General features: G+C 41.3%; 3 protein-coding genes, 1 long non-coding RNA gene and 1 other non-coding gene across 7 annotated transcripts in view; 4 read left to right on the top strand and 1 right to left on the bottom strand.

Annotated features, from left to right (window-relative positions):
- The first annotated feature begins 13 nt into the window (after positions 1 to 13).
- epcam (epithelial cell adhesion molecule) lies at positions 14 to 2,770 on the top strand. Its single transcript, XM_088385301.1, has 9 exons — positions 14 to 334; positions 992 to 1,093; positions 1,191 to 1,452; positions 1,539 to 1,604; positions 1,709 to 1,775; positions 1,857 to 1,955; positions 2,034 to 2,231; positions 2,308 to 2,352; positions 2,425 to 2,770. The coding sequence occupies exons 1-9, from the start codon at positions 274 to 276 to the stop codon at positions 2,446 to 2,448; spliced, it is 924 nt and encodes a 307-aa protein (XP_088241427.1). The 5' UTR covers positions 14 to 273; the 3' UTR covers positions 2,449 to 2,770.
- A 1,461-nt stretch (positions 2,771 to 4,231) lies between these two features.
- On the bottom strand, positions 4,232 to 18,514 carry plekhh2 (pleckstrin homology domain containing, family H (with MyTH4 domain) member 2). Its single transcript, XM_088385514.1, has 30 exons — positions 18,362 to 18,514; positions 17,113 to 17,248; positions 14,163 to 14,225; positions 13,942 to 14,091; positions 13,684 to 13,767; positions 13,528 to 13,609; positions 13,268 to 13,453; positions 12,349 to 13,136; positions 11,901 to 11,976; positions 11,742 to 11,836; positions 11,507 to 11,666; positions 11,274 to 11,404; positions 10,867 to 10,980; positions 10,680 to 10,766; positions 10,458 to 10,616; positions 10,266 to 10,346; positions 9,921 to 10,094; positions 9,744 to 9,852; positions 9,525 to 9,637; positions 9,073 to 9,252; positions 8,429 to 8,526; positions 7,811 to 7,988; positions 7,328 to 7,486; positions 7,118 to 7,215; positions 6,482 to 6,623; positions 6,252 to 6,388; positions 6,018 to 6,147; positions 5,777 to 5,863; positions 5,543 to 5,683; positions 4,232 to 5,141 (listed from the first exon to the last, which is right to left on the bottom strand). The coding sequence occupies exons 2-30, from the start codon at positions 17,233 to 17,235 to the stop codon at positions 4,956 to 4,958; spliced, it is 4,311 nt and encodes a 1,436-aa protein (XP_088241640.1). The 5' UTR covers positions 17,236 to 17,248; positions 18,362 to 18,514; the 3' UTR covers positions 4,232 to 4,955.
- trnai-uau (transfer RNA isoleucine (anticodon UAU)) lies at positions 8,615 to 8,708 on the top strand. Its single transcript has 2 exons — positions 8,615 to 8,652; positions 8,673 to 8,708. It is a non-coding gene; the product is annotated as a tRNA-Ile (tRNA).
- LOC148393152 (uncharacterized) lies at positions 11,340 to 14,901 on the top strand. Its single transcript, XR_015860510.1, has 3 exons — positions 11,340 to 11,636; positions 12,864 to 12,960; positions 13,954 to 14,901. It is a non-coding gene; the product is annotated as an uncharacterized LOC148393152 (long non-coding RNA).
- A 668-nt stretch (positions 18,515 to 19,182) lies between the features above and the next one.
- The window catches only part of thada (THADA armadillo repeat containing), a 35,818-nt gene continuing 27,103 nt past the window's right edge, over positions 19,183 to 27,897 (top strand). For 2 of the 3 annotated variants that reach the window (XM_088384797.1, XM_088384795.1), the window contains exons 1-21: positions 19,183 to 19,241; positions 19,522 to 19,665; positions 19,781 to 19,890; positions 19,984 to 20,114; positions 20,217 to 20,365; positions 20,462 to 20,494; positions 20,556 to 20,604; positions 20,690 to 20,874; positions 21,107 to 21,201; positions 21,280 to 21,503; positions 21,669 to 22,390; positions 22,546 to 22,700; positions 22,781 to 22,936; positions 23,038 to 23,145; positions 23,232 to 23,355; positions 23,441 to 23,586; positions 23,813 to 24,038; positions 24,133 to 24,268; positions 24,357 to 24,493; positions 24,590 to 24,745; positions 25,080 to 25,240. In XM_088384797.1, the coding sequence (XP_088240923.1) occupies positions 19,593 to 19,665; positions 19,781 to 19,890; positions 19,984 to 20,114; positions 20,217 to 20,365; positions 20,462 to 20,494; positions 20,556 to 20,604; positions 20,690 to 20,874; positions 21,107 to 21,201; positions 21,280 to 21,503; positions 21,669 to 22,390; positions 22,546 to 22,700; positions 22,781 to 22,936; positions 23,038 to 23,145; positions 23,232 to 23,355; positions 23,441 to 23,586; positions 23,813 to 24,038; positions 24,133 to 24,268; positions 24,357 to 24,493; positions 24,590 to 24,745; positions 25,080 to 25,240 (3,276 nt within the window). In that variant the 5' untranslated portion in view covers positions 19,183 to 19,241; positions 19,522 to 19,592. The remainder of the gene's footprint in view (positions 19,242 to 19,521; positions 19,666 to 19,780; positions 19,891 to 19,983; positions 20,115 to 20,216; positions 20,366 to 20,461; positions 20,495 to 20,555; positions 20,605 to 20,689; positions 20,875 to 21,106; positions 21,202 to 21,279; positions 21,504 to 21,668; positions 22,391 to 22,545; positions 22,701 to 22,780; positions 22,937 to 23,037; positions 23,146 to 23,231; positions 23,356 to 23,440; positions 23,587 to 23,812; positions 24,039 to 24,132; positions 24,269 to 24,356; positions 24,494 to 24,589; positions 24,746 to 25,079; positions 25,241 to 27,897) is intronic. The other variant, XM_088384796.1, reaches the window with a different exon arrangement.

Below are 27,897 nucleotides of genomic sequence, written 5' to 3'. Positions count from 1 at the left end.
ATGGTTGCTTATCAGTTTATAGACAATCAAACCTTATTGAGGAAACTAGTCTGAGCGTTAACTCGAAAGACACGCCTTTTGCTTGGAGTGAGCCTTTCCCCTACATTGCGCGCGCACGTCAGTCCAAACAGGTTTGACAAGGACACACCTGTAGGAAGAACAGGAAGCTTTTTGTTTCAACTCCATTTTTGACCTCTGTGGACGACGGGCGGATTGAAAGCAAACCAAAGAGGACTCTCAGTAAACTTGTTTTGTTTTGCCTATAATTTGATTATGAAGATGTGGATTGCTCTTGTGCTTGCTTCCCTGGCGGTAGGAGCTTCGGCCCAAAGCTGTAAGTCATTTATTTATTGTTTGCTATGTTTTCAGTCTTTAACGACGTCCTTTGCTCTGGCAAACTTTTAATCAGAATTATACCGTTTGAAATAACAATTTAAAAACAATAATGTTTAAATAAGTTTAACAATAAATAAGTTTAAATTGAGTAATGCCGTTTTTAAAATATTTGACAGATGTGTTTGGTTTCAAATCATCATGAGTCACTAATAAATTGATCGCTTGAAACTATGTAACGTGTTTCTCAAATGCTATGAAAAATCAGATCTTTTATTTCTTGTATTTAATGCGGATATCAAGCGCATTCGATTTAGTTGTTGAGTGGGGGTGGGGAATTGCTCAGTCGCGCTCCCCCGGCGCTTCTCTGTTTAGAGAAACCAACGCCCATAACTTGATTACCGCGTTTTATTTGCTTTCATTGCGCTCGCGTCAAATTGTACAAAAGTAAAGTTTTCACGACTTTGGCCCCTTTTAATAATGTCATGAAGAAATATGTAATATGTATTTCTTCATGACTTACCGACATAATAACAATTTGAGTTTACCATTTGGAATAATTGCAAGCCCCTCTCCATCACATAATAAGGATGCATGTTCTAACACAAATCAATGTTTGTTCCCGTCATTATCTTCAATCTGGTGTTTGGCTCCTTAGGTTCATGTGACACCATGAAGTGGGCCACCTGTGATGGAACTCCTTGTGAATGTTACATTTTGACTGGTGATCAGATGAGACAAGAGCTGGACTGCACTAAATGTAAGTAAATAATCACATTTTTACTTGAAGAACTCGATTTTTTTCCACCAGCGAGTGGCCTACTTGACTCTTGCTTTTCCCAACTGCGTAACTCCAGTGATCCCCAAGTGCTTCTTGATGAAAGCTGAGATGTACAGAGCCAAAAAAGGCTTAGATACTCGTACCATCGGAGGAAAGCCCGTGGAGACGGCTTTTCTGGATAATGACGGCATCTACGATCCAGAGTGCGAGAATGACGGTAAATTCAAGGCCAAGCAGTGCAACAACACAGAGGAGTGCTGGTGCGTCAACAGCGCCGGTGTCCGCCGAACAGACAAGGGCGACAAGAACCTCAAGTGTGACAAGCTGGTGGAGACCTAGTAAGTTGTTTCCTCAATTTGTGTTAGGAAGCCACACAGGCAGCCTGTGATTTCTTTGTACATTCCTAAAATGTTTTGTCTTCTAGCTGGGTTCGTCTTCAGCTGACGCACAAACCAGTGTCAGGTCCCGTGGATGCTGGACAACTCAAAATGTAAGTGCACATAGCGTGACCTTTGCGAGCATCAGACGACCGTGAAAGTCATTGCGTGTTGTTTTTGGAAACATTTTTAGTAAAGAGTATTCTTTCCAAAACAGAGCTATTGCTGAAGCTATCCACAGGCGTTACGACAACTTTAACAAGGACATGGTGGAAAATGTTGAGGTAAGTGGGCTCTTGAGTGAGTACCCTACATTGCATAACATCTATTTACATATCTGTTTTTTATTTTCTTTTTTCCTGCAGTATGATCCTGATTCCCGCATGATTGTGGTGGATGTGAAGAAGCCGATGGGAGAGCGCAAGAGCGATCTGACCAAAATGGCCTACTACATGGAGAAAGATGTACTGCTATACAACTTTTTTATTTTCCTCACCCCTTCCTGTAATTGACATACTAATTGTGTCCTCCTCTTCCCACAGGTGAAAGTGCTGCCACTGTTCAAAAACCAGGAGAAGTTTGAGCCCACGGTGGGCAGTCAGAAAATGGAGATGGAGAAAATCTTGGTGTACTATGTGGATGAGGAGGCACCAACTTTCACCATGAAACATCTTCCTGGTGGGATCATTGCTGTCATTGTGGTGGTCGTGCTGATTGTGGTGGCCGGCCTGCTATTCCTGGTGAGTTGATACAAACTCACACCTTCATCGCTCATCTATCGCATTAGTCACTTACAATTTTTCTGTTGGTGTGTAGTTTTTCTATAGACGGCGTCAGAGTCAGAAGTACAACAAAGCTCAGGTGAGTAGTGCACAATGACTTTCCTTCTGGAAACATTTTTCAAATGTTAATAATTTGATTTTTTTTCTGTAGCAAAGAGAAATGGATCCCATGTAAATTGTTGATCGCTGCAAGTGGCCAGAATCGTCGTTGGATGTGTGTGCTTGCGGTTTGCCGCTCTTTCGGGAAGACAATTTTTTTGTAAAGAAACAATCAACATCCTCGTTATTGGCACTACTCATACTGCCATATATATTTATAAGTTGTGTAAAGATTTCAGCTCTCTACACGTCTTTGCCACGCTTAAATTTTGTCCTTTTAAATAGCATTTAAATTTTAGATGCTGTTGCCCATATAAAATTTCATATTGGATTGTACAGTTTCTTACATGTGTGTGTGCTGTTGTTGGATTGTTTTTAATAAAATGTTTTAAAGGCTGTGTTTGAATGTTTTGTTTATTTCAAGGTGATATACTGCAATGAGTCATTAGAGTATTGTACCGCCAATCGTTGCGAACATTGGTTGATATCAAAATGGACATTATTTTCCTCACTCTTTCCATAAATGCATATTAAGCATTTTTTTCAAGTGCCTGCTTAAATAATGGCTTTATATAAGGTTTTATAAAGACATAGTACATGTGCAAATCTTTGAGATGACAAAGGTATTGTTGTCGTGTTTCAATTTTGATCAAATTGCTGTCAACTGATTTATATTCCGCTTGTACACTGGAAAAGGTGTTCACTTAAAGTGAACTTTTTGGCTCTGGTGGTTAACTCCCCTACCTTGTGAGATAAAACCAGAACTGTCACTTAGGTAGCTGACATCATTCAGGCCGAAACCTCCACAGATGCTATTCAGCTAAAATACATTCGGGTTTGTTGTTACTGTTATAGCTGAGATTGTGCATTATGTTTTGACAATACCGTTTTGGGTATGAGAGCAGCCTGCTGGGAGGTGTGTTCTTTGCATGTTTGTTGTTTCCTTAAAGCTGTTCTGAATTGCGTTCAACCTGAAAGTCAGGTTTTACTTTCCACATATTCATGCAACAAGTCACACAAGAAAAGCTCCTAACGAAAAGGACTTCACACTGCAGGTGAAGCGTCAAATATCAAAATGGCGGAAGAGGCAAAGGCAATCAATCACAGCTTTAAGTAGTTTGTCTGATGGCTTTCTTATGTTTTAATTGGATAAACACAACCCTACCCTTTTTATGTAGTATATACGTACAGACCAGTTCTATTGCAACAAAAGATGAAAATGAAATAAAAAATATGAAAAAAATAACATCGCATAGCTGAAGGTGTTTTTGATGGATATAGCAGGAACAGAGGTGTGCTTATTTATTCTCATGGATTTCCGCACACAAGAGTCTTACAATGAGCAAACAAGGGTAGGTACTATTATCATTATTTGTATTGAGTTGTACCCATTTAATTCCTTTTGCCACACCCGATTTTTAACTTCCCCCTTGGCCCTCCCTCTTTTTGGTCACCACAGCAACCTGGAACAAAAACACGTCTCAAACTAGTTCAGACAGGTCGGGTATCGTATATCCTCCCCCCAGCCTTGTGTGAAAGAGTGCTGGAATGAGGGAGGGAGTGTCACACGCCGTCAGGTGCTGGTTCGCGGTATCAACACGTCACTCAAATCACGCCAATTAAGCAGCCGGGTCCATTTTTGGGGGAGGAGCATCTTGACTCAACATCTCATGCCTCAGTCTTTAGCATGCAGATGTTGACTAGTGCACAGTTTTGCCTCAATAGTAACTTGTAGTTATCCTACTAAAGTTATTCTACAACTTAGAACAAACAGCACACAAATACACCTTTTGAATTTGGCACTGAAAATCAAGCAACCCAGCAGGCCTGGATTAATGAGATAACGACCAAACACAAGGTTGGAATTTTATACGTATATATATATATATTGTTTATTTGTCATAGTTTATCCAATCACACATGTTCCAAAAACGATTTAAATAAAATGCATTGTCACAAACAAGCGTCATTGGGATATATAAAAGTACCGTATATTAAATGACTTGTATTTCCAGTTTTTATGTGATGATGTGTGTGTTTAAAAGTGCAAAATGACACAGCTCGAGCACCATTCTGCAGCTTTAATATGAGTTTCCCCTTTTTGTATGTGTGTCATTTTTCTTTCCGCCCTGGTTATTCAGTAACCACAAGGCACAATGCTGGCAGGTTTGTTACTCTTTTACTAGTCGGCCTTCTGCCTGACCCTTACTATGTTGCATTTTGACAATTCAGCCATTCTCATTGCTTCAAACTTGTCTTACATTTCTACTTTCGTGAGCTTTCTAGAAAGTCCGCTTCACAAAAATGATGCTAATTTAAAAAAAATAATAATTCTCCGCTCCTCCAGGCCACAGTGTTTGTACATTAAAATCCACCAGACAGCAGAGATGAAAGATATTGAAAACATTAGCTTAGTTAATCGGTAAGCAGTGTTGACTCCTCAACCAGGACAATGCTGTGGATTAGTTTGTACCTTTGTACCTTTAAAGCGAACCTTTCAAGTGGTACGTCAACTCTTAAACATTGCAGGATCTCTGGAGATGTGACCTTTTTTTTTTTTTTTTAAATAACAAGACTGTGCTGTCACAACAATGTGGGGGTCTTACTGGAACGACCCAGAGCTGGTGGAGACTTGCTCCTCAACTCTTTGCATTTCAGGCTGATTGGCTGAGCCACCATGAGAGCAGGGGCGGAGAGGTGATGCGCTGCAGCCTTCTGCTGATGTGCGCTGTTGATGTAGCTGGAGATGAGGAGGGTGATCTCTCTGATCTGTTGATGCAACACAACAGTCAAGACATCCGTCCAATACATATGTACACGGATGTGAATGAATAGGCCTAATCATGTTTAAATGAAAAATATCCTTAGTGAATTTCTAAGGCAGAGAAATAATAATGTGACTCTTTCTGCCAAGCCACAAGGAACCATAGAAAAGTGTAATGTGAGATATAAAACCTCTCTGTCATTCCTGTTAGGTTAAATTTTATTCTCAAATTTTTAAATTTTATTCTTAAAAGGAGACATATAGTACAAAATTATGGGAAATCTATTTTTTTATTTTTTGCACTGTTTACAAATAGTTGGCTGTTTTTCCATCCAGTGTGAATTTAAACAATGAGGTGACTATTTTAAGGATCCGCAGAGTTTGATGCACAATATTTTCGACTAACCTTTGAAGAATCCATAGCAAAGGTATGTTTCTCTGAGGGTTTATCTTTGTTGGTGTTGTTCTGTCCCACCACAAGCATAAAGTCCTCTTTGCAGCCCCCGAATGTCATCACATTTTTGTAGGGGTGGGATAGCAGTAGTTTCTGAAAATGCAGACATAAGAACCTATTTAATTTCCTTTAAACAGCAATTCAGTAGAGTGAGTAAAATGTGCAGATCATCTGAGAGAAACTCACAATTGAGTTGTGCTCCAGAACACTGATACCATCTTCGTGAACTGCCAGCCAGACACGTGCTGCTGGGTCTGGAGAGGAAGTGATGGACTGAAAACACAAATTAGAATTACAAATTCATTCATCCAACCTTCATTTTGATATTAATTTCAGTGAAAAGAAGTGTTGCTTGTGGAGTTTGTGCTTCTGTGCATAAAGGTTGCATACATTTTAGTACTTTATTTTTTAATTGACAGACACTCACCTCAGCTTCGAAAAGTTTGGCACCAAAGAACGGCCACTTCTTGGCAACCGTCAGGTAAATCCTGACACACTCAGATGAATTTCGACCCCTGAGTGAGGACCAGCGAGCAGAGAGACGCTGGAGCAATTGTCTGGGGGAAAAAAAAAAAAAAACCATCATCAATGATAGTCTTGTGGCTTCACTATCATTACGTTTACTACTTGAAATAGTGGTTCTGTACGTGTATTCTGCTACCTAAGTTGTTCCTCAGACATGGTCCGACGGTAGTGCTTGGGGTAGAATCTGTCCAGGACTTGTTTCAAAGTTTGGTTGGACTTTGTTTGAACAGGTCCAGGACTCAAGAAGGAACGTTCAAAATCACCAAACTCAACCTGATAGGTCAATGAAAACAGTCAATAAAATCTCAACAAAAATTTGGAATTTTTTTTTAAAAAAGTTGAAATATATTGTAGGGCCTTTCAGACCTGAGCCAGTAAGGCAGCCATTTCTAGAGCCAGCTCCTTGTTGACGGGGAAGTGTCCTGCTACGATGGCCTCATTGATCTGATAGGCCAGCAATAATCTTTCCCTCTCTGACTCTCCCCGTACCTGGCTGGTGAAGTATAGCCTGGAAATGTCAAGATAATTGAACTGTATTTCTTTATCCATTTTGATTTGTAATTCATTCTCACGTTTTTTCCATCTCCAAAGCATGCTTTTATGTGATTGTAGGAAGTTGGGAGTATGTCTAAAATGCCGAAGCATCACTGATTGGGGGGCTTCAGCCCACCCAGTGATCTATTATATAATCAATTACCGTATTTTCCGCACTATAAGGCGCACCTAAAAACCTCCAATTTTCTCAAATTTTGAAAATATGTATATCTGATATATGGACAAAGTTTTAAAATGGGCCATTCATTGAAGGTGCACATTATAATCCGGTGCACCTTATAGTGCGGAAAACACAGTAATGTGGTACTCCAAAACATTTGTCCGCATTTTCCCCAAAATGTTGAATTCATGTAACTTTTTTACTCAATTGCTACGAGACATCATACAACATTCAGCTGTGCCATATTTATGCAACACTAATGTACTTTACAATGAACGTCTTCATACCTGTTCTTGTAAGTGAGACGGACTGTTCTGGTATTTTCTGACTTGCCCGTATGCTGCTCTTTGGATGCTTGTTCCCATTTGGATATAATATCACAAATCTGCAATAGACATATAATGGACACGTGGACTTCAATTTGTACACACAACAAATGCCATTTTAAATTTTAAACATCCATCACACAACAGAAGCTTTAGATGATTGGAAAGCACCTTGATGCTCCCTTGATGCAAGCAGTGCTCCAACTCTCGTCCAGTGGGGTCATCAGTGTACAAACTGAAACCCGACAGCCCTGTTTTCCTCATACCCGTGTCCTGGTTGAGACGACACTGGAACTCATCCACTGTGGTCGATGCATCGAAACTTACTACCTACGAAACGACAAGAGAAGAGTGTAATGCCAGGATGATTATTGTGTTGTGGAGTGTCGAGTGGGCAAACTGCGACCTCGCCCCAAAAACATTGTCAACCTCCATAACAGAAAATGTTTTATTTGGATAAATAAAATAAAATAAAATAAAATTAAATTAAATTAAATTGGATACCGGCACAGAGGAGGCAGTACGGTGCAGTGCCTCTATAAACAGACATGACGGTTGTCTTTACAATACAGCCACTCGTTTAATATCTACAGGAAACCATTGTGGAGCTTATCAAATAACGTTGTCATCATGTCTATACAACGGTATTATTACCTGGTAGGTGTTATTGAGGAAGTGCACAGGCACACTAAAAGGCAGGGAGTGGTGATAAGGATTCCTTAGCAGAATAGAAAGGATCTCCATGCGGGATGGTCTGGCCTGCCTCTCACCCTTCTGCTGGGTGCGCTCCATTGAACGTTGGCAGTAGATGGCATATTTACCCACTTCAGTCCTGGGGACAGAATTAGAGGCACGGATTTTTTTCTAAAACCTCTTGAACTGGATCTCATTACATTGCCAGCGTACACAATATTCCATCGGATGGCTTCATATTAAATCCACATTACAGTCCATCAAGATATACTATTATAACATTTGATCAAACATTTTAAACTGAACTATTTATTGATGATAACATTTAACAACTCGATGGTAGAAACTAAGCTCAAATTATCATCTGTTTAAGTATTGAAACAAAAGCAGCAACCAAATAATATTAAGATAAATTCAGAGCAACCAGCATGACAAGTACTTGATTTCGAATGACATTTATATGAAGTCGACATACATTAGAATAAGACAATATTTAAAACAAAAATTCAATTTTTATGGCAAAAATGAGGCGCAAGCACTGAACTGTCAAGGTGAATCATCTTAAGACTGTTCCGTTACCTGGAATCCCCATGCTTTTTAAGATGGACTTGGAGCAGCCAGAGGAAAGGATGTTGAGGCAGAAACAGTCCAACGCACAAGGCTAAAAACTGCCAGCCCTGAAGAAGAGTCACAAATGGCCTTATCAAATACAAGACAGCGGCACAATTTGACCTACAATCTGATAGATTCCATCCTATTCTCCAAGCTCCAGTGGCGCAATCGGTTAGCGCGCAGTACTTATAAGACAGTATGGTCGCAAGCAATGCTGAGGTTGTGAGTTCGAGCCTCACCTGGAGCACAGTTTTGGGTCAAGTGTTCAAGATCACAGACTGACACCATGGCAGTTGTCACCATCAACTCGCAGAACTAGCGACCGATACACTGAACTTTTTCAAAGGTGCCACTTACTGTCTGTTTTTGTGGTGTTCAAAACTGATGGCGTAAAAACAGAAGTCAAATTTGCATCTAAAATAGGCTGGATAGGGCCCCTCGAGGAGCAGACTTGGTGACCCCTGGCCTATAGAAATGGATGGCTGTGCCCTCTTGTGGTGATTTGACATGGAATGCATGGTTGCTTCTGCATCAAGATCATGTGACACTAGCTTGCGGAAAAGCCTTTCCCGATCGTGATACTGTTGCCACCAGGTGGTGAGCACACGCACCTGCAAGGGTCCCGGATGGCCACTCGGTTGTCTTTTTTGGGTCTGCTTGATGAGCTGGCAGAAGAATTCATTTTGAAGCTCAGGGTGAGTCAGACACACCTGGAGGGCGCTCTGAGCCAGGGAGACGTGGTAGTCGATGGCTGGGGCATCAATGGCCACATTGATGAACAGCTGACAAGTCTGAGAAGAAAAGCGCTTAGTATCCGTTTAACCAAGAGCACAAAAGTATTTTGGGTGAGTTATTATTTGATTGAGTGATTAATGAATCTATTCTGGAATTTACAGCAGTGTCTCAGAGCCAGAGGTGAGATTTCAGGTCCTATCAGCAGCACTGACTTACATGAACCTAAATTTTAATATTTGTTCCTTGAAATGATATCAATTTATTCCCAGCAGCGTATATAGATGGTAGATCATATTTGAAAGAGCAGGAAAGAGCAGAGTCTCCTTACCTTAAAGAGTTTGACCGCCTCTGTTTGCAGGGCCTGTGAAGGTAGCGTGGTGAGCGGGGACAATAGCGCCTCCTTACTGAAACATAGTGTTGGGTGTCTCCAAATCTCAGAGTCTGTAGATCAACAGTAATAAACCTCAAGGAGAGCCCGCTATGTTGACATGACGTGAAAAAAATATATCTATTTGGGGCTTGCAGTTTGGACAGGGCACATGCTTACTTGGATCTCCATCCACTTGAAAGAGTTTCCCTGCCAATTTTTCAAACTCAGTGCCGACTTTCCCCATCATGGTCCCTGCTGCGACACACAGGTGGTACAGCCACGAATCCTGAGCGACAGCACAACTTCGTAAGAAATTTGACCTCACCTGTATGTGTAGTATGGAAAAAAACAGACCTTCTCGTGGCGAGATTCAATGAGCAGGTAAGTCGGGTCTTGATCCTGAGGATGGATGGCGATGGTATAGGCCTGTGATCCACCCCCACATGCTTTCAAGCCATCATCCGAATGCCGAGACTTGTCCACCTCCTCAACCTGGGCATCCCAAAGCTTTACCTGACCAAGTGGAAACTGAGACCAGAGACAAAAATGAGTCAAAATAATAAGACTTTCTTTTAAATTTTGAATTGTGCTTTGGTGCAGTTAACAAATCAATCACATTTTCAGAATAAACTGCAATTTCCTTCAACCATTTTAACCTAACAAAGCAATTATGAAAGGTAAACATTTTGTCATTTATACCTTGTCCTCCTGGCTCCGGAAGTAGTAGAGAGTTTTACCAATCAGAGCGCACCAAACCCGCTTAGAGTAGCCATGCTTTACCTGCCATTGACAAAAAAAATCTATAAAAAATAAATAATAATGACAAAAAATAGTGCAGTGTGCATAATGACGCAACCTGGCAGCTAAATTGATAAATGCTAATGATATAACCTTGACAAGGTGTCCCTTCATGCCGGGCCGAATATCCGGTTGAGTGTAGAGCGGACTTGCAGCCTTGACTCTTAGCACACTCTGCAGCACCATGAGCCATTCGTCCAGCAGATTAGGAGAGTCCGCTTTCAGGTAGCACACTCGCTTCCCCGTCACTATCTACACACAACATTCAAATCATGAAAGGGAAGTCAAACTAAATAAATGATGATGGCTGATTACCTGGACCACTTGTTTTCCTTCACCTCGTGCGATGTTGCTGGTGGCGTTGACCTCAATCTGACCTTGAGGTTTCCTGATCACATCGCTCTGCAGAAACATCACAGGTTCTCTTTAGGGTTGAGCTCAGGTGGGCCAGATCTTGAGCTTTTCTACATTTAATACCACAAATTGTATTTGACAAACTCACCGGGGATTTGTAATAAAGAAGTTCTCCATCTTTCAAGACAAACCAGTGTCTCTTCCAGGTTTTCTTCCATGTCTTCACCATTTTCAGCAGGTAGCCTGATTTCTCCATGGACTCCTTAACCATGCAATATTCAGAGTGGATAAGTTTGTAAAAACAACCAATAATTTTATTCCTTCTGGATTTAAAATAAAACCCAAAACAAATATAACAAACTATACATTCTTCGGCATGTTTATAATAGAACTTGGCAGTTGCAGAGGCACATCAATAAATTATGTCATAATTCCTATTTATATGCTGGTCTGATTTGAACATGCTTTAAAAAAAAAACCCATATCATGGTACAAAAAATTCTATATATGGCCATGGCTTTAAATAAAAAACAACAAAAAAAATAAAACACATACACTTTTGCTGTCACCAGCAGGGGAGCAAGTTTTGGGGAGTTTCTGTTCTGGTTCCCAGCACTCAGTATCAGTGGAATAGGCGTCAGGTGGGATGGCGTAGTCGCTCTCTGATGTCATTGAAGACATGGATACTGGTGCAATGGAAGCAAAAGCAGTTTAGCGTTCTTGTTATGATCATTTTTATTCAGCTGTTCATGCTGAGGTTATTTACTTCCAGTATTATTGACGTGTACCTCTTTTGATAGAGCGTGGGCTGCCTGGATTGCTATCCTTGTTGGAGCCAAAGGACGTCTGGGAACTGCATAAGGAACCATCCTCCTCTCCAGAACTGGATGACTCCTCAGAGCTAGATGAATCATCTAAGTATGGGTTGTTGCTCAGCAGAGTGGCTTTCTGCAGAGATGAGGATTGTTTGGTTTTCATGGATGTACTTTTCAAACCTGTGCTGCAGCACACAGTTGTACTTACCCCCTTCAGAGTAGTATAAACGGGTGCGGTCATATTTTTATAAATGAGCGAAGTGTATATTACAAAAGCAGGATAGGAGGATTGCAGAGAGGGGTCTATGAAACAGAGTAAAGGTAAACATATCAGAACATCACTTGATCGTTACAATCGCAGCCTTACCTTTGCTAGTTGAATCTGTGCATGATGTGTCAGACAACCTGATTCCTGATTTTGCCACTGCGTAGATGCGACTCTCCTTTGGAGACAAAAACTTGTTTATATAGCAGCCGCAAGATACTGTGGGTGCATCTGAACCATCATCATCATCATCCTCATCATCCTCATCAAAATGAGGAATGAGAAAAATGCAATCTAATTGAATAATCCCACCAAAAATGTGATTTTCTTTGGCTACCAGTGATGAGAAAGAGAAAATGAAAATTGGTTGTTTTGCATATCTCTCTCCTGGCTGCTTTTTAGAACATGAAAAAGAAAAAAAATGTTTACCCTGTGTATAGTAAAAACCATTGAAATCCAACAAGACTATATATGACGTCAATACATAGAAATAGTATAAGGATGAATGGTTCGGAAAATGGAAGGCTTGTGTAGAAAATGACATTCTTACCCAGGAGGGGAGCCTGTGTAAAGGGGGTGTAGGAGGTGAGCTGTGACTGTCTGACTTTATTTCCAGACACGCATCAGTAGGGACCCCGGGTGTGGCCTGTATGGAAAGCATTGCGGCTTTGCTGCGGGAGCCGGGGCGGATCTGCAGGGACGGATCCTTCCCTGTTTCCATGTCCACTTCCTGGACTCGCTCGAGGTCGCTTTCGGAGCGCAGCATGCTGAGGGCGTTACGTGTTTGTCCATGTGCTGCCTCAGTGCTGACAGGTGGTTGGCTCAGATGTTTCTTGTGAGTCAAGCCCAAAGCCGCCGGGGTCCGCAGTCTGGGTTGTTTGGGAGAAGCAGGGGTATCTCTCAGGTCTTGGGGTGGGTTGGGTCGTTTGGGAGTGAGAGCCGGTGTGACGACGGGGCTGGGGGTGTTCAATTCGCCGGACGAGGACGACGAGTCAAGTCTCTGTGACTGGAATCGTTTGTTGAGCTCCTCTGAAGTACTGTCCTCCTTCGTTTTATACTCGCCAGGTGTCCCATCTGACGTTCCCGGAATGCCGAAACCGGGCCTTCCTGCTCGCTGCATATCGTCGTCAAACAGAGAGCTGCTGTCATCGGAGGCTGTCAGGTAGGCCTCGCTCTCCAGGCCTCCTTCTCTGACTTCACACCCTTCTCCTTCAGCGCTCGAGAGCACTGAGGAAACACTACAAGACTCGGGCCTGCTCGGATTAATGTTCTCATTCTCAAATAGTCCGGTTTGGTCTGGTCTTTGGCCTTCGGCGCCTTTCTGCTTGCTTTGATTGTCTGTCAGAGTAAACAAATACGGCGGATGGTTATTTCATTCACCTTTTGGATTCAAACATCTACGGCTGACTAGCGTCACCTGGATGACTGAGACCTTACGACACATAGTTAGTTATTTGTAGTATACTTACCAATGTTGATCCTGCCTTCAGTTTCTTCCTCGGTGCTGAGGCTCCTCTGTGAGGGAATCGGGCCTGTCAGAACCTGTGCGCTCTTTCCTCTCACCTGGAAGCAGCCGAACGTCAGGCTGCTAACTCGGTGGGCTTCACCTGCCTTGCACGCAACTACGGGTCTACCGGAACATTTCTGCTCAAATTCTGAAAAAAATGACCAATACATGATGTAGAAAATTTCAACAGATGAATAAATAGCTTTTGGGTCTCATACCGACCTTCCATTTTCTTCTTGAGCTCACCAATCTGAGCTTCCTGTTGTTTGTTGGTTTCTTTTAGTGCCATGTTCTCGACCTCAAACTGTGGCGGAAGCATACCTTTAGCATAAAATATAAATCCATTGAATCTGATTGTGTGTTTAATTTTTTTGCTACCTCTGACAACTTTAGCATCACCCATTCCTTGATCTTTGCTGCTTTTTCCTCCACGGTCTTGGCATCTTGAAGCCTTGACTGTTTCTGTTACAAGGACACACTCAGTTATTCTTTTTAAGCTATACTATTTACTAATATTTTTAATAGGACATTTTTTGAGTTTTAGATTTTTTGGTAATGACATTTTCAAATTTTCATTATTATTATTATTATTATTATACAATATTGTAGCCTAACCTTGTGTGTGTTTTAATGTACCTGCTCTTCCAGCTGCTGCTCCAGCCTGGTGATGACATCTTCCTTCTCCTGCACTAAGGCCTGTAACTCCTGGCAGCGCTGAAACCAAACCTTCTCAGAGTTTTGGAGCTGACCGTCTGGAGCCCTCAGCTTCTCCTCCATCCATTGCGCCTAAAGTTATACACAGGTCAATTGTCAAAAGCGCATTCCATAGGGTCAATATTAAGCTGCGTCTGATTTACCTGCTGCTGAGCGGTGAAAGCTCGTTTTTCAGCATCAATTACTTGCGTCTCCAGTTGTTGAATCTGTGACATAACAGGAAATTTGACTGACTACTTGGAAAATTTCTTCCTGTCAACCTCTGGGGGCTTCAGAGAGGATTATATGTCAATGGAAAATCAGAATGCCTTCATTGACATAATCCTCAAACGTTTTGCTTCATGAGAGTACAAAGAAGACAAACTTCAAGCTTCTCCAAGTTTCCAGCGCTCCCTGTGAAGCCAAATGAATCTATCTGCAAACAATCCATAAAAAAATTAATTTGTGTTGACTATTACAGAAATAAAAGCCAACACGGTGGCATTGCATTGAAAGTATAATCATCCAAGATTTTTTTTATATACTTTTTTGTTGCTTTTGGATTTTTTTCTTTCTCTTTTTGTGCTCAACATTTGTGTCTACATTTGCGACTCCCACTTTCACTCAACTTGTGCTCAGAGCAACAAACTGAACTCTGTTCTCAAAAAGAGCCACACCCTGCCCAAGCCATTCAAAGTTTCCCCAAGCCAGGCCTTCTTTGGACACATGGCCTATTCTGCTGCTTTTGCCAATACAGTTAGGGAAACTGTTTCTTAGAACATGTCATTTATGAGATGATGTCACTGGATGTGTCAAAATACATGTAAGTTTATTTAAGGGCCCGTTAATAAAACAACATTGCTTTGTAGCTTGGAGGATTGACTCATTTGCTATTTATCATTTAAGTAGGTTAAATATCAAATATAAAGCAAATACTTGTTTGCTATGGACAGACATGAAAATAGTGACTGTGAGCCAACGCGCTTTTTCTCTCGTCACTGCACCGCAAACCACACGTCACTCCAAGTAGCAGATTTAGCATCTGGCAGGGAAAAGCATGCTGCTAATTACAAGGCAACAGTACTGCAGGATATAGCTGCATTTTACCCCCCCCCCCTCAACCCCACCTCAACACACACACAAATTCACAGACGCACACCTAAAAAAAATCCTATCCTGTATAGCTCAAATGGGATTAACAGAGAAATTTGGAATTTCAAAGTTGGTTTGATCAAACATTAAAAGCAATATTATTCACATCTAATATGAGTTGAGTGACACACAAATATCACCTTTACCATAGCTCCGATACTTCTTTTTAGTATTCTGTCACCTTTTGCAGACAATTCCCTTTTCAGATCCGAATGGACCTTCATTCCTGGAATTCCACAACTGGCGCTCTGTGTCCAACCTCTGCTGAACTCTCGCCATCCCTCCCTCCCTCGTCCGTCTATAGCCAGCTCACAAAGCCTCTTTCTCTGCCGTTATGACACACATCCCCTAAAATACATTACTTACAGGCTGAGGACCAAAGAGTCAGTCAGTCAGGCCAGCTGGAAGTTCACAAAACCCCATAAAAAGTCAACTGGAAATATTTTTACACACTTCAACTCAATCACTGGCCACAACAATAGGTACACCTGCACAATCAATTGCAGTTTTCCACTTATACTGTCAAAGGTCAAAGAAAAACATGCTCATTGTGTTTAGTAATGTCAACTAATGTTTCTAATAAATGGAACCCCAAAAAAGATGCAAACACATCTGCCTCACAGTTCAGATTTTCAGGATTTGCCTGGGTGTGAAAGGTTCTTTGTTTATATGAGTGCTGTGATTGGCTTGCTTATCTATTTATTTATTTATTTATTTATTTATTTATTTATTTATTTATTTATTTATTATTTTTTCTGTTGCCGCTTCCCTTTGCGTTGACTTTTTCCTGCATTTAGGGTAATAGAACGATTGAAACGAAGCAACATTTGACTGGACGCAGAAACACAGACATGTGGAACAAACTCAAAATGACCTCGTTCTCCAACACATACGTGAATACACACACACACACGGTTAACTAAACTAGCTATTTCCTCCCTTGGGGAGCTCAGTCTTTACACCAGGCCCTACTCTCCTCTTTCGACTTTATTTTCATGCCCTCATTCTCAACGTATCATTTTACTGAGGCTTTCTAGGATTCATTACTTTGCCAAGAGACAGTCATCGAGTGTTTGCCAAAAGAGAACTGGTTTCAGAAATCGAAATGTTTTCGACTCATAACAGCAAAATGATCTTTATACAAGGCCACCTACCTCCACAAATACAAATCAGGATTGCAAACGTGTTTGTGCACAACCACACAGCTTTAAAAATAACAAGCTTTGTTCACAGTTCGAGCAGTTCAGCAGCAAAGACCAAACAAAGGCGACTGCTGGACGCTAACCATGACCTCATGATAACAATAGCTTGACCTGGACAATGAGGGGGACTGACTATGTAAGAATTTTAAAATGTTTCTGAGAATGCCTTCAGAGTTCAGCCTGTAGTTATTCTGATTACACCCTACCGTTAAATGAAAATTGTTCTGACTTGATAGACTACATTGTTCCAGCCACAACTATTGCTTGGTCTACTGGAGTTTTTTTTCCTTTACACAACCACAAAATAGTACTATCAACATTGACGAGACGGCATCTTTGACTCATGGTAGGATTTATTGCTAGGGATATGGATTATAAGACAATTGATCATTGTATCAATCAAATGGGAGTAGACTATTCAATTACAAACAGCAGAAGTCTATGCAGACCTGCAGTGGAAAAAGGTAGCACTGTCATATAGTCATATGAAATAATAATTTACCTTTTTCCGCCTTCAATGGGCAGACCAAAAAAAAAAAATCTTAGTATACTAACCCTGTTTTTTTCATTGAGTTGAAAGGGGCTATTCATTCGTACTCCTCTTAAAGTAGGAGTGGGCACTCTATATAGAATATATATATACTGTACTATAAACAGTAGGCTACTACCCCTAAATAACTACTAGAAATCTTAAACTATAATAACAACTGTCAATGATTATTAAATATACTTATAGGACAACAAATATGCTCCAACCAACCTTGTCAGCAGTAAGTTCTCGGATTTTAATGATCTGAACCCTGAACTTCATGAGGAGCGCTTCGAGGACCATACACTTGTCCTTCCAGTCCTCTTGACCCATGGTATCCTCACCTTCTGCCATATTGACCTGTTCTCTAGAACACACATTGATATCATATTAAAAAGTGAACGTACAACGCAATATTTGATTCAACATTGGTATAATGGAGAGCTTTGGAATGTTAATGCAAACAAAGAGGGTGTATTGTCACGCAGATGTTATGCCACGAGCCAGCACCTGAAATATTCCAAAGCTGAGCCCAGCTGGACCAGTGTGGGCTTTGCTCGGCCAAACACCAAAAGTTTTCCAATGCTGATGTTGGAAAACAGATAAAATAGACTGACGGATGATAATTTTTAATGGCAGACAAATGCGACATGGCTTTCTGCTCCATGTAATAACCTCTCATTACCCAGCTGGCGTCTAAGCAAAGAGACGGCAAACATGCTGAGGATGACTATAAACTGGCTTCCACAGGCTTATTTTTAACAATTTCTAGTTTCTCCTGTGGTAAACACTGGGATGCATATGAAGACTTGTTTTCTTTAAATACAGTTGGTTCTTGAAATTTATAGGCAAACAAATACAATTCCACATGGTATCTTAAACACATAAACATGTACTGTACACGTGTTGTATTTTTTTTTCCTGCAGCCATAACTTGTTTTCTTCTGACCAAAAGAAGAGGGATTCTAAAATATTCCGAGGTATTTTTATGTGTTTTGGCTGCTTGATGACCCTCTCCTTGTCTCTTTTCAAATTTTCTGCTGATTAAGAATTGTCAGCATTTATATCTTAATCAATCTTGATCCTAATATTTATAATAAATTATAACTTAGCATATCAAGCACTCAATTGCATAATAATGATTATGGAAACAATTATTTGATTATTTAATCTGAATTTAGATGGCAATTGGTGGAATACAGCCTTCAATAACTCCGTACTGGCACCCTTTCAATGAAAACAATGACTCACATAGACTATTCAACACCGGCTGGTACTGTACTATCAGTTCATTGATAGTAACGGACGTCACTACGCCTAGGTCTATATTCAAATGGAAAAAAAGTCAAACTGCGACGCAAAAACAGCTTCCATTAAAACATGATGTGAATAATTTAAATAAAAGATATAACAGTTTAGTTTTGTTGAGATATAGCGATTTACGTAGTTTTTCATAATAACACTGATTTTCTCCACGTACCGTGAAAAGAAGTGATGGAACACCGCTACACGCGTGATTTCATGCCATGTCCATGCCGACGTCTATATAGTTTAACATTCCCGTGGACGTTTTTCATGAGTAAATCAGTGACTTTCTCTTGCCAAAGAGTTCCAGGGGGGAAAAAAAGTTGGTTTTGTCAACAGATCCAATCACATATTTAGTGGGCGTTTCACTGCGTGGGAGAAAAAACGGCATTAGTTTGATTGACGTAGAAATTCCACCAATCAGAAGACTGAGCGCAATTTTATGACCGAACGCACTTTGTTGCAGTTTTTACAAATGGGTTAGGTCTTGACCGCAGAGAATCAATAAAACATCTCAAGCAAAGTCTTTAACAGCCCTGTAGTACTAAATTACTATTACTAAATTTTATAATGAAATCTTATTTTGACAAACAGGAAGTATAAAGTACAAATGCACATTGTACTTTATTAACTTCGAGTCCAACAGCGCAAGGCAGGTCAAGCCTTGCTGCAATATGATTGGACACTAATCCTAAACTTAATCTAACTAACGCGATTACTTTCATTTTCTACAAATGTGATTCATGTGGAAAAAGTAATATCGTTTCCTCTGTGTTGCTTGTTGCAGCAGCCAATCATGTTGCAGCGGGGCGTGTGCTGTCATTTATAAATATACCGTGGGTGACAATTAGCGGCGAAAGAAAACAAAAGCATTTGAATGAAACCAAGTTCATTTCTTCAAATGTCGCGTTTTGATGCATTATGCATTGTTATTAAGCGTTATAATAAAAATGAATTTAATTCTGAAACGCAAGCTACCGGAAAATGTCACGTTATGGTAAGTGACGCAGGTCGGAAGCTTGAACCTAGTAACCAGTACCACATGCAGCAATCCGGTGAATGCCAATTTCGTTTTATTGTAAAGCATGTTTTGTCTTGACAGGATCTAAGCCTTCACTTTCTGTCAAAAAGAACGCTTATTTTATTTGATCTCTACCCTGCTGATATATCAGTCGGATAGTTAACGTTATGACGGGAAAAACTTGCTAGCTGAAGCCAGATTTATATTCTACTGAGACAACAGTCTAAAAAGTAGTGTTGAAAGTCATGTTTTTGTTGTAGGTAGGAAACGTGTATGTTAATGGAGCTTTTCGTTTGTTATTTCCTTTAAATTAGGCTTACTGTACTTTTGCTGCCTTGTGGGTGACAGAGGTTTCAAACGCTGCTGAGTTGAATGCTGCTGTGCAATGGTGGTAAAAAAGAAGACACCCAAAGTCGAGGCTTTGGTTTTGGACGACGAGAAACTGCATTTGCTGTTAGGTAATGTGCTTCTAACCATTGCACACGTTGATTGTTAATGGCGGGCAATATTTGAATCCATATTCTTTGAATATCATCACATCATCAATACTAAACAGTGTCCCTTTGCCTCTAGCATCTTTATCTGTGGATGGAGGACATGACGGCGTTAGGCAGGTGGCAAAAACTTTGCATACTTGCTTAGAGCTGAAAGATCCAGTGCAACAGATCCAGCTGGTCAAAAAGGTGATCAGTAATACACTAATAATAGTGTCTTTATCAAATTACTGGAATAGAATAATATGGAGTCATGTCGTATTTGTGTTCTTTCTGTACCAGGCTGGATTGCTGCTTGGGGCACTCGGTGAAGAGACAATTGATGGAGACGTTTTAGAAGCTTGTCTGCAGACATTGGTCTTAGGCTACATTTCCCTGCAAGCCAAGAACCCTTTGCGACGTGCCATTTCCAGGTGCACACTAATGAATGAGTTTTTGCATTTTCCTCATATATATATATATAGATATATTTGAACCTTTATGCAACATTTTGGTTTGTCTGCACCTTTGCTTAGCGCCCTGTGTACAGTACAAACCTGGCTTCAGGAACGAACGACAGCTTGTCTGTCCAAGTGCCTGTCAGACTCTTTGTCGAATCCAACTCCGGACCAATACTCGCATGTTGTGAATACCATCGCTGGGTGCATGGATGGGTTCCCTCTTGGTAAGTGCACAAGCTTTTGGGATTTCTATTGATTCTAGTCATATACAGTATTTCCTTCTGATCAATAACTACATTCTGCAATGAAATCATTTTCAGGCGAGAGATGCATCAATGAACTTCTTCCAGAAGGTTTGTTTTTGTAGTTGACATTATTTTGAGAACGATCCATTGACTCTTATTTTCTAACTAGTTTTGCAGTTTCTTCACAAGGGATTACGCGAGTATTTTACTCAAAACAGGTATGCATATGTAGTCTGCATTTATGATTGTAATTTCAATACATCGCTCATAAACGGTGTATGTCGCCCTCTGCTGTTTCTAAAGTGGTGTCGCTGGTCGTCACATAGCTCAAGCCCAGTTAATGCATTCCTGTCTGGCAGCAGTGAAAACGTCAATGCTGGTTATCCAGAGATGCCAACAGTCCGTTAGTTCTGCCACAACAATCCACCAAACACTGAAAGACACATTGAGTAGCCTGCTTGATTGCTACATAAGTATCATCACTGATGGTAAGCTATAAAGTTTGTCTTTATCACTGTCTGTCTGGGAAATTAATTTATAGTTGTTTTTTTTTGTATTTTGCTGCAAATATATGCTGTGCATATTACCCGGGTGGGGGTACAATCATTCTTAAATGTGATACTGATATTTAAGTCAATACTAATCTTGTATTAAACCATGCAAACAATAAATGTTGCTGACATTGCACATTTTTGTCTCTCCACTTTACCTTTATTGCAGAGGATTTTGTGCAAGCAGTTCAGAGTACATCTGGCATGGCTGTAGTTTTGTTAATCAGATCTGTGATGGGTTGTGGAGATGATGTTGCATCAGTGGTAAGCGTTAAATTGTTAAATGCATTTTTTTGTTCTGTCAGTGACTGTAGTAACACTTTTTGTTCTGTCCCATTACAGGTGTGCAGTTTGCTCCGTAGCTCAGTAGATGGTTTGGACTCTGCGCCCGTGTGGATTAAGCAGAGATGTGAGAGGTTGTGTACAAGTGCTCGTCAGCCAGGCGTCTCTATGTATCTGTGTCACGGGGCGTTGGCCATGCTGAGTTGGAAAGGCTCCCCTGCTGGCCCACACTGGGAAAAACTGCTCCTGCTGGTCCCAAACATACTCTTGGATCTTGATGTCAGGTAGTTAATTTTGAAAAAAACTCATCATGCTACTATATATATATATATATATATATATATATATATATATATATATATATATATATATATATATTCTGATCTGTGCATAGATTTATTGTGGCTACAAATGCTTCTGTTTCTTTCTGTGTATTAATCTCTCTACAGTGTAAAAGAGTCTAGTAGCGTTTTGCTGGTAGTTCGAGTCCTTATGCTGTGGAGCAGCGCTGCCCTGGACTGCCTGCAGGGAAAGGCTCAACAGCTCTGTGCCCTCAGCCTCCAGCAGTCCCTCAATGGCGGCTCTGATTTACACCGACGCCTCCTGGAACATATCTACTCGCACTGGGAGCATCCCCTAGACGGAGTCCGCCACCAGACATGCTCCCTATTTCACAACCTCATCCTCATTCATCAGCATATCAATTCTTCGGATGCAAATCCCGACAGCTATGTCTTAGAGCTCACGCAGAGACTCTTCCAGCTCGATTGGCACATGCGGGGTAAATACGGGGCTTTGAGCTGCCTTGTGGATCTTTATGGCGCCGGCTACCTACTTGAGCTCCAGCCCGAACTTCCCTCGTGTCTCCTTGGTCTGATGAGTGACCAGCCTTTAGCTCCCTATGCCAGTGACCTTCTGGAGAAGCTTTTTATCAGCCATAAAGAACAGCTTGCTGCTGAAGCTTCAGTGGGGAAAATGAGCTCTACAACAGACTGGATGGAGCGCTGGCACCGGATGTGGGTCACGCCTCTGCTACAGGTGCTGTGTAGCGCAAGAGTGGATGACACTACTTACATCCTGGATTATTTCCTACCCAAATTGCTGCGCTGCAGCCCGTCCAGTCTGTCACACATGGTGCGGGCGTTACAAGAAAAACTGCCCTGCTGCAAAGGTAAAATCACAAAGACTGACAAGCGTAAATCCATTTTCGATACAGCGATGGGGTTCACCCAAAAAATTCTTGCATGGAAAATAACTTGCTTTACAACACCAGTTCTCGTAGTGCTCTGTGCTAAGTCATTTCAGATCTTTTTTGATGCTCAACAGATTCAACTTGCAGCAGGGGTGCACTTGGGGCTCTGATGACATGTCTGCGGGCAGCCAGGTCTCAAGGTGTGATGCAGACCACCGCGGAGGGTCTTTGCGAGGAACTGGTGCCCTTCAGCCTGCTTCGGCAAGCGCTTATACATAAACACGATCAAGTGAGTACATTTGTATCGTGTTATAATCCCAATGAAGGCTTTTTTTAACAACATATGAATACCATCTGCATATCTTCCAGGTGAGGATGGATGCTTTAGGTTTGGTGTGTGAAAGCCACCGCAGTACTGAAGTTCTCACCTCACAGGAAATGGACCTCATTCACCACTTCTTACTTCCTAACCTCAACAGCCAGTCACCAAATGTCAGACAGCAGGTGGTCAGTCTTTTCAAGAAGGTCCGTTCATTGTCAACTCCGCGTATACCACTTTTTGTCGTTGTTAGTGTAGACTTGGTATTGTTAATTTAGCTCAGCTTGTATTGACCTTTGTTGCACAGATGCTTTGCCGAGTAAAGGACAGTAGGCAGCTGTTGCTGAAGAGACAGAGCCAAGAAAGAGAGCAGGAGCAAAGAGCCAAAGACCAGCATATTATATGTCTTTATAAGGTACAGAATTGCTGCACTCAATGCATAGTTCTCCGTTCATCGTCAGAATAAATAATAATAATAATATGTGGATGTGTGCGTGGTAGGAGTTCCTGCACGAGTTATGTTCAAAGTTGTTTGACGTTTTGCTTCCTGGAGCTTCTTTCTCCAAATGCATTATGTCCCTCAACTTGCTTGGTCTACTGGCTGAACTCTTCACTTTTGGTGCAGGTAAAGCTTCAAAATGAAAATGCTGTTGAAAGCTTTGTTCGTGTGGAAACAGGATGAAACGTTTGTCATTATCTTCTGTCCTTAGGCCCTGATGGGTTTGCCCTTGGTGAAGTTGTAACGCCTACTCATGCTCAGAATGTCCTCTACTGTGTAGCAAGCAACTTCATGGAAGTCAAACTACTAGCGACGACATTGTTGTGGAAACTTCCTCTGTCAGCACTGGGACTAGAGGTTAATATGCTTTTTGTAGTACTGAATTTCAAACTCGTGTCTAGGTTATCTCCTTATCCGTTTAAGTATGGTCTTTGATTATAATGATTATATACAAGGCCATATAATACGGAGAAGTTTTAAATTGGATCATTCAAATGTTTTTCAGTACACCATTTTGACATTGTAGTTGGATCATAATGAAGTATCTAAATAAACATGGTCTGATGTCTCATTGTGGGGTTAGGAACCAGATGTGATGCATGGTCTACTTCAGGCTGCACTGGACCTGAGCACCAGCACCAAGCCCTTTGACAGTGTAACAGCTGCCCACCTGCTCAGCCTGCTCCTCCACCAGCCCAATTTGCGCCAGGCACTACTCCGCTGTGCGCAGGAGCAGGGACTTGACTTCCAGCCTCCCTCCCTCTCATTGCCGCCGGAACCTAATGTTCAGGAACTTAACACTTTATCTGGTATGATTACGTTCCAAAACCAAAGAATGACATCTTCAGATTATAATAGATTATAAAAAAATATATATATGTGCACTTTATTGTCCCTCCACAGTGATTCGGTTCTTGCTGTGCTGTCTGCAGTCCGAGGTGTCCAAAGCGGAGTGTTGCCTTTTGCAGGCAGCTGCTTCCTATCCTCTCTACGGCCGAGCACATTGTATCACCGCGGTCCTTCGGAATATCGACACAGAGTGAGAGCAATCACTGCAATCTAGATCTCTCTTTAAAAAAAAAATCATGTATTGACCTTATTAGTGCTCATTGTGTGCGTGCGTGTAGGTGTTTGTGTCACACTGAGGAGTGGAGGCGACTGGTGTCGGAGCTCATCGCCACATGTTACAGATTGTCAGATGTGGTTTCTCCTATTGTCCAGAGCTCCTCTCCTGAGGGGCTCATCCCAATGGATGTTGGCACAGGTCTGTTTGCTGTCAGTAATTACAACTTGGCTAAAGCATGTGCCCATTTTTTAAACACTGTGCACTATTCATGAGGCATTTATTTCTTGTGTACAGTAACAGACACGTCAGCAGGACTACAAAGAATCCTGCACGAAATTCAGCCAAGGGACACCAATGATTTCTTCAACTGCGCCAGAGAGCTGGATACACAAGACGAAGTGGAGGATCAGGAAGAAACTCAGACAACACGCACAGTGCCACCTGACACTGGTAAGTTACACACATCATGAGAGAACCCTCAACTCTTCTGACAAATGCATTGGTGCCACAAATTAAATGTCGTCATGGATACATGTGAATAAGTCATCAGGTTTCCACAACTGAATTTAAGCTAAACAAAAAAATAATAGTGGGAAAAAATCACTGCTGAGTGAATTACTATTTTTACGTTTTTGTTGTTAGGTTAGGGATGTCCTGATGGGGGCAGTGGTTGTCCGTTTTTTGTTTTTTTGTTTTACCCTAACTTTCTGTAGATCTGAAAAGTGATGAAACTTGCCTTTTTCGTTTGGGCGTGTTTGTGCACGTGTGTGTGGGCATGCTCCAGGTGGTGAAGGCTACAGGGTGACAGCCCAGATGGTGCTGGTGTGTTGCTGGCGGAGCATGAAGGAAGTGGCCATGCTGCTGGGGCAGCTGTGTCAGAGTCTGCCACTGCACTACTCCAATGACAACACACGCCCACATCCTGGGCTTATCACAGAAGATCAGGTAAGATCTGGGATGTGTGCCATCAATAATAATAATAATAATAATAATAATAATAGTAACATATCAATCACCATAATAGTCTGAATCATTATAATTACAATTTGTGCACTAACCACCAGCTCTTATGATCTGTTCCTAGTCTGGACTTTCAAATTTATAGATAAATGTGCCCATTATATCCTTGATGGTGATGTATACCACATCATAATGCACCCAATATGTACAGTAATGTATATAAAAGTTTTGATTTGCATACAGCAAAATCTTCTTGGCCCTCTAACCTCCTCCACTATCACACATAACATTTCTTCCCTGTCACATTTAATTAACGGATTAGCTATATTGAAATCAATTTATGTGGTCGTATTTATTTATAGTATGAAAATTACAACCCAAGTTATCACTTAACTTTTAGACCCGAATTATTTATTTATAAACTTGAGATTTACGGAGCAACACTTACAATGATTATAATCTTAGGTACCTTGAGGCTCGGTTAACATCTAAGGCTGGTCTTCAAAGTTGGAAAAGATGCAAGTTGATAACAAAAATATGTGACTGACTGGCCTTGACTGCCATTTGTGGATACGTAATAGCAATTCTAGACTTTGATTGTGCTTTCCCCAAAACCACTGCGGTACCTCCCAAGGGGATCTGCTCTGTTCTGCTTCGTTATAAATACATGTTATCTATTTTTGACAGAAGCTGTGTCATCTTGCACAGAGCAAACTAAGTGTGGCAGGAAGTCCCACACAAAAAACTTCAATGAATACAATGAAGCAGTTATTGGAGAGCTCGGCTGACTCCTGCATGAGTTTGAACTATGAATGAAGGTTTTGGAGTCTGCCATTTTTTTCTAATGATTTGCAACAAGACATGCTGTTTTGTGCTATGGTGCGAAGCTGTACAATTAGCATCTCGCCTTGTTCGCGTCAGGATTTGGTTTAAGGCATGACCCCGCTGATTTAACGAGCACAATCCTCCTCCCTTTTCGACTGCATTCTTTCCAAATGACTTCCACCACCGCCACACTGGGTACTACAAAAGTCTACGCGCAGACAAACTAGCACAGGAATATTTGTCTGAGTGGTTCAGCATGTGAACAAGAGAACCAGACAAAGACCCTGTTTGCCTTTGTAGGGGGTAAAGAGCGTGTTTTGCGTCGTCTGGTTGTTTTTACCCGTTGAGTGTGCATTTAAACACTGAGTGTTGGATGTGCTGAATGTGTGACTTGTCAGGTGTTGTTTAAATATTTATTTTGGCAGTCACTTCATATATTCTGCTTTTGGTGGGACAAAACAAACCAATGTTAGTTGAGTCATGAAAATACTAATCGTCTTCTGTGGCTCTCATTGAAGGCAAAATCCATCTTGTTCATTGAACATTCAAGTGGAGGTAGAACAACTCCCATCCGCACTTCATAGCAACTGCAGTGTCGTTCAAAATATGACATCACAACACTAAATGGAGCACGGAGAGAGTTTTTAGTGGTGTGTAATATTACGTAAGAAGAGAAACTGTCCTTTTTTTTCTTTGAAGGATTTTTTTCCCTAAGCTATTTTTTTCAAGTCACACTATGTGTGAGTGAATAGTTTGTACGTGGCATCGGCGGTCTTTGGGGTGACTTGGAAAGTTGGGTGCAGGCAAAGTCGTCGGGCCCTACCGCAGCAATGACATGCATGAGCACATGCGTGTAGTGTGTGAGTGCTTATTTGGAAGTAAAACACGTCTTTCTCAGCCAACATTGTGTGTTCCATCTCTGTTGGCCTGGTAACCGTGCAGATGTTTCTGTCCTTGGGTGGCACCATGGCAGCAGCAGATGTTATTGATGTGTACTGATCAACATAGTTTGAGATCATATTTGGCTTGTATTTAACTCATTCACCGCCGACCCAATAGACATGCGGGTGGGCAACCCACCAACTCTGAACTGTGAGCGACTGTGTGCTAATCAGTGCGCCCTTTTACTAATATTATTTTCAAACTTGAAATTCATGATTCTTTTAATAGAATACAGTTCAAGTAGAAAGGACAACAAACATGGCCAGAGTGCTGGCTAACCCATTTGGGCCAGAGTCACGGGTTGATCTGATCCGTACATGTAATTAGACTTGGGAAAGTTCTCTCTCACCACAGGGAAGTTTTTCATGGAAACAGGCACGCTTGCAAACAGGAAGTTGATGTCTAAATAAATCCATTCCCTCGCCCTTGCTTGCTCGGCCTTTTTGAACAGTTACACAGACGGGAACCTTAAGGAAGGAAACTTTAAATACGCCGAACAACGGCCCGGCTTGGCCTCGCTCGGCACCGCAGTGGCCTGAGCCCAGCGACCTTGGGCATCTAACAGTGACTGCTGTTTTTACTCTGGTGTGCTCAGGCCTGTCCTGGGTGTCCGTTCTCAAACCTACGTGATAACTCATTGTGCTCGCTGCACTTGCGGTTTACTCGTTCTGTGCTCGGTGTTTTATTTGGTCTGCTTTATGTCTGCGGGGTCAGGCAAGTTTACCAAACTGGGATTGGACAATATAAACGGGCTGCTTCAACTCTTGGTTATATGTTTTTATATCCTATATCATCATCTTTAATACAGCACAATACATCTTTGTTTACAGATAGCGCTTGCTCTGTAAAAAAGTGCTTTATGAAAAGATATAACT

Source organism: Syngnathus floridae, chromosome 9, assembly GCF_059516105.1.
Source record: "Syngnathus floridae isolate MCC-2025c chromosome 9, RoL_Sflo_1.0, whole genome shotgun sequence".
NCBI lineage: Eukaryota > Metazoa > Chordata > Actinopteri > Syngnathiformes > Syngnathidae > Syngnathus > Syngnathus floridae.
The sequence above is the reverse complement of the archived record's forward strand: the minus strand, read 5'-3'. Positions and strand labels throughout refer to the sequence as shown.

Coding starts and splice junctions, on each gene's coding strand:
- plekhh2 (XM_088385514.1), bottom strand. CDS start 17,235: ATGGCAGAAGGTGAGGATACCATGGGTCAAGAGGACTGGAAGGACAAG. Junction 6,389..6,481: donor TGGCTGCCTTACTGGCTCAG/GTCTGAAAGGCC, acceptor TTGACCTATCAG/GTTGAGTTTGGTGATTTTGA. Junction 5,864..6,017: donor CCAAACTTTTCGAAGCTGAG/GTGAGTGTCTGT, acceptor TTGTGTTTTCAG/TCCATCACTTCCTCTCCAGA.
- epcam (XM_088385301.1), top strand. CDS start 274: ATGAAGATGTGGATTGCTCTTGTGCTTGCTTCCCTGGCGGTAGGAGCT. Junction 1,776..1,856: donor ACATGGTGGAAAATGTTGAG/GTAAGTGGGCTC, acceptor TTTTTCCTGCAG/TATGATCCTGATTCCCGCAT. Junction 1,956..2,033: donor CCTACTACATGGAGAAAGAT/GTACTGCTATAC, acceptor CTCTTCCCACAG/GTGAAAGTGCTGCCACTGTT.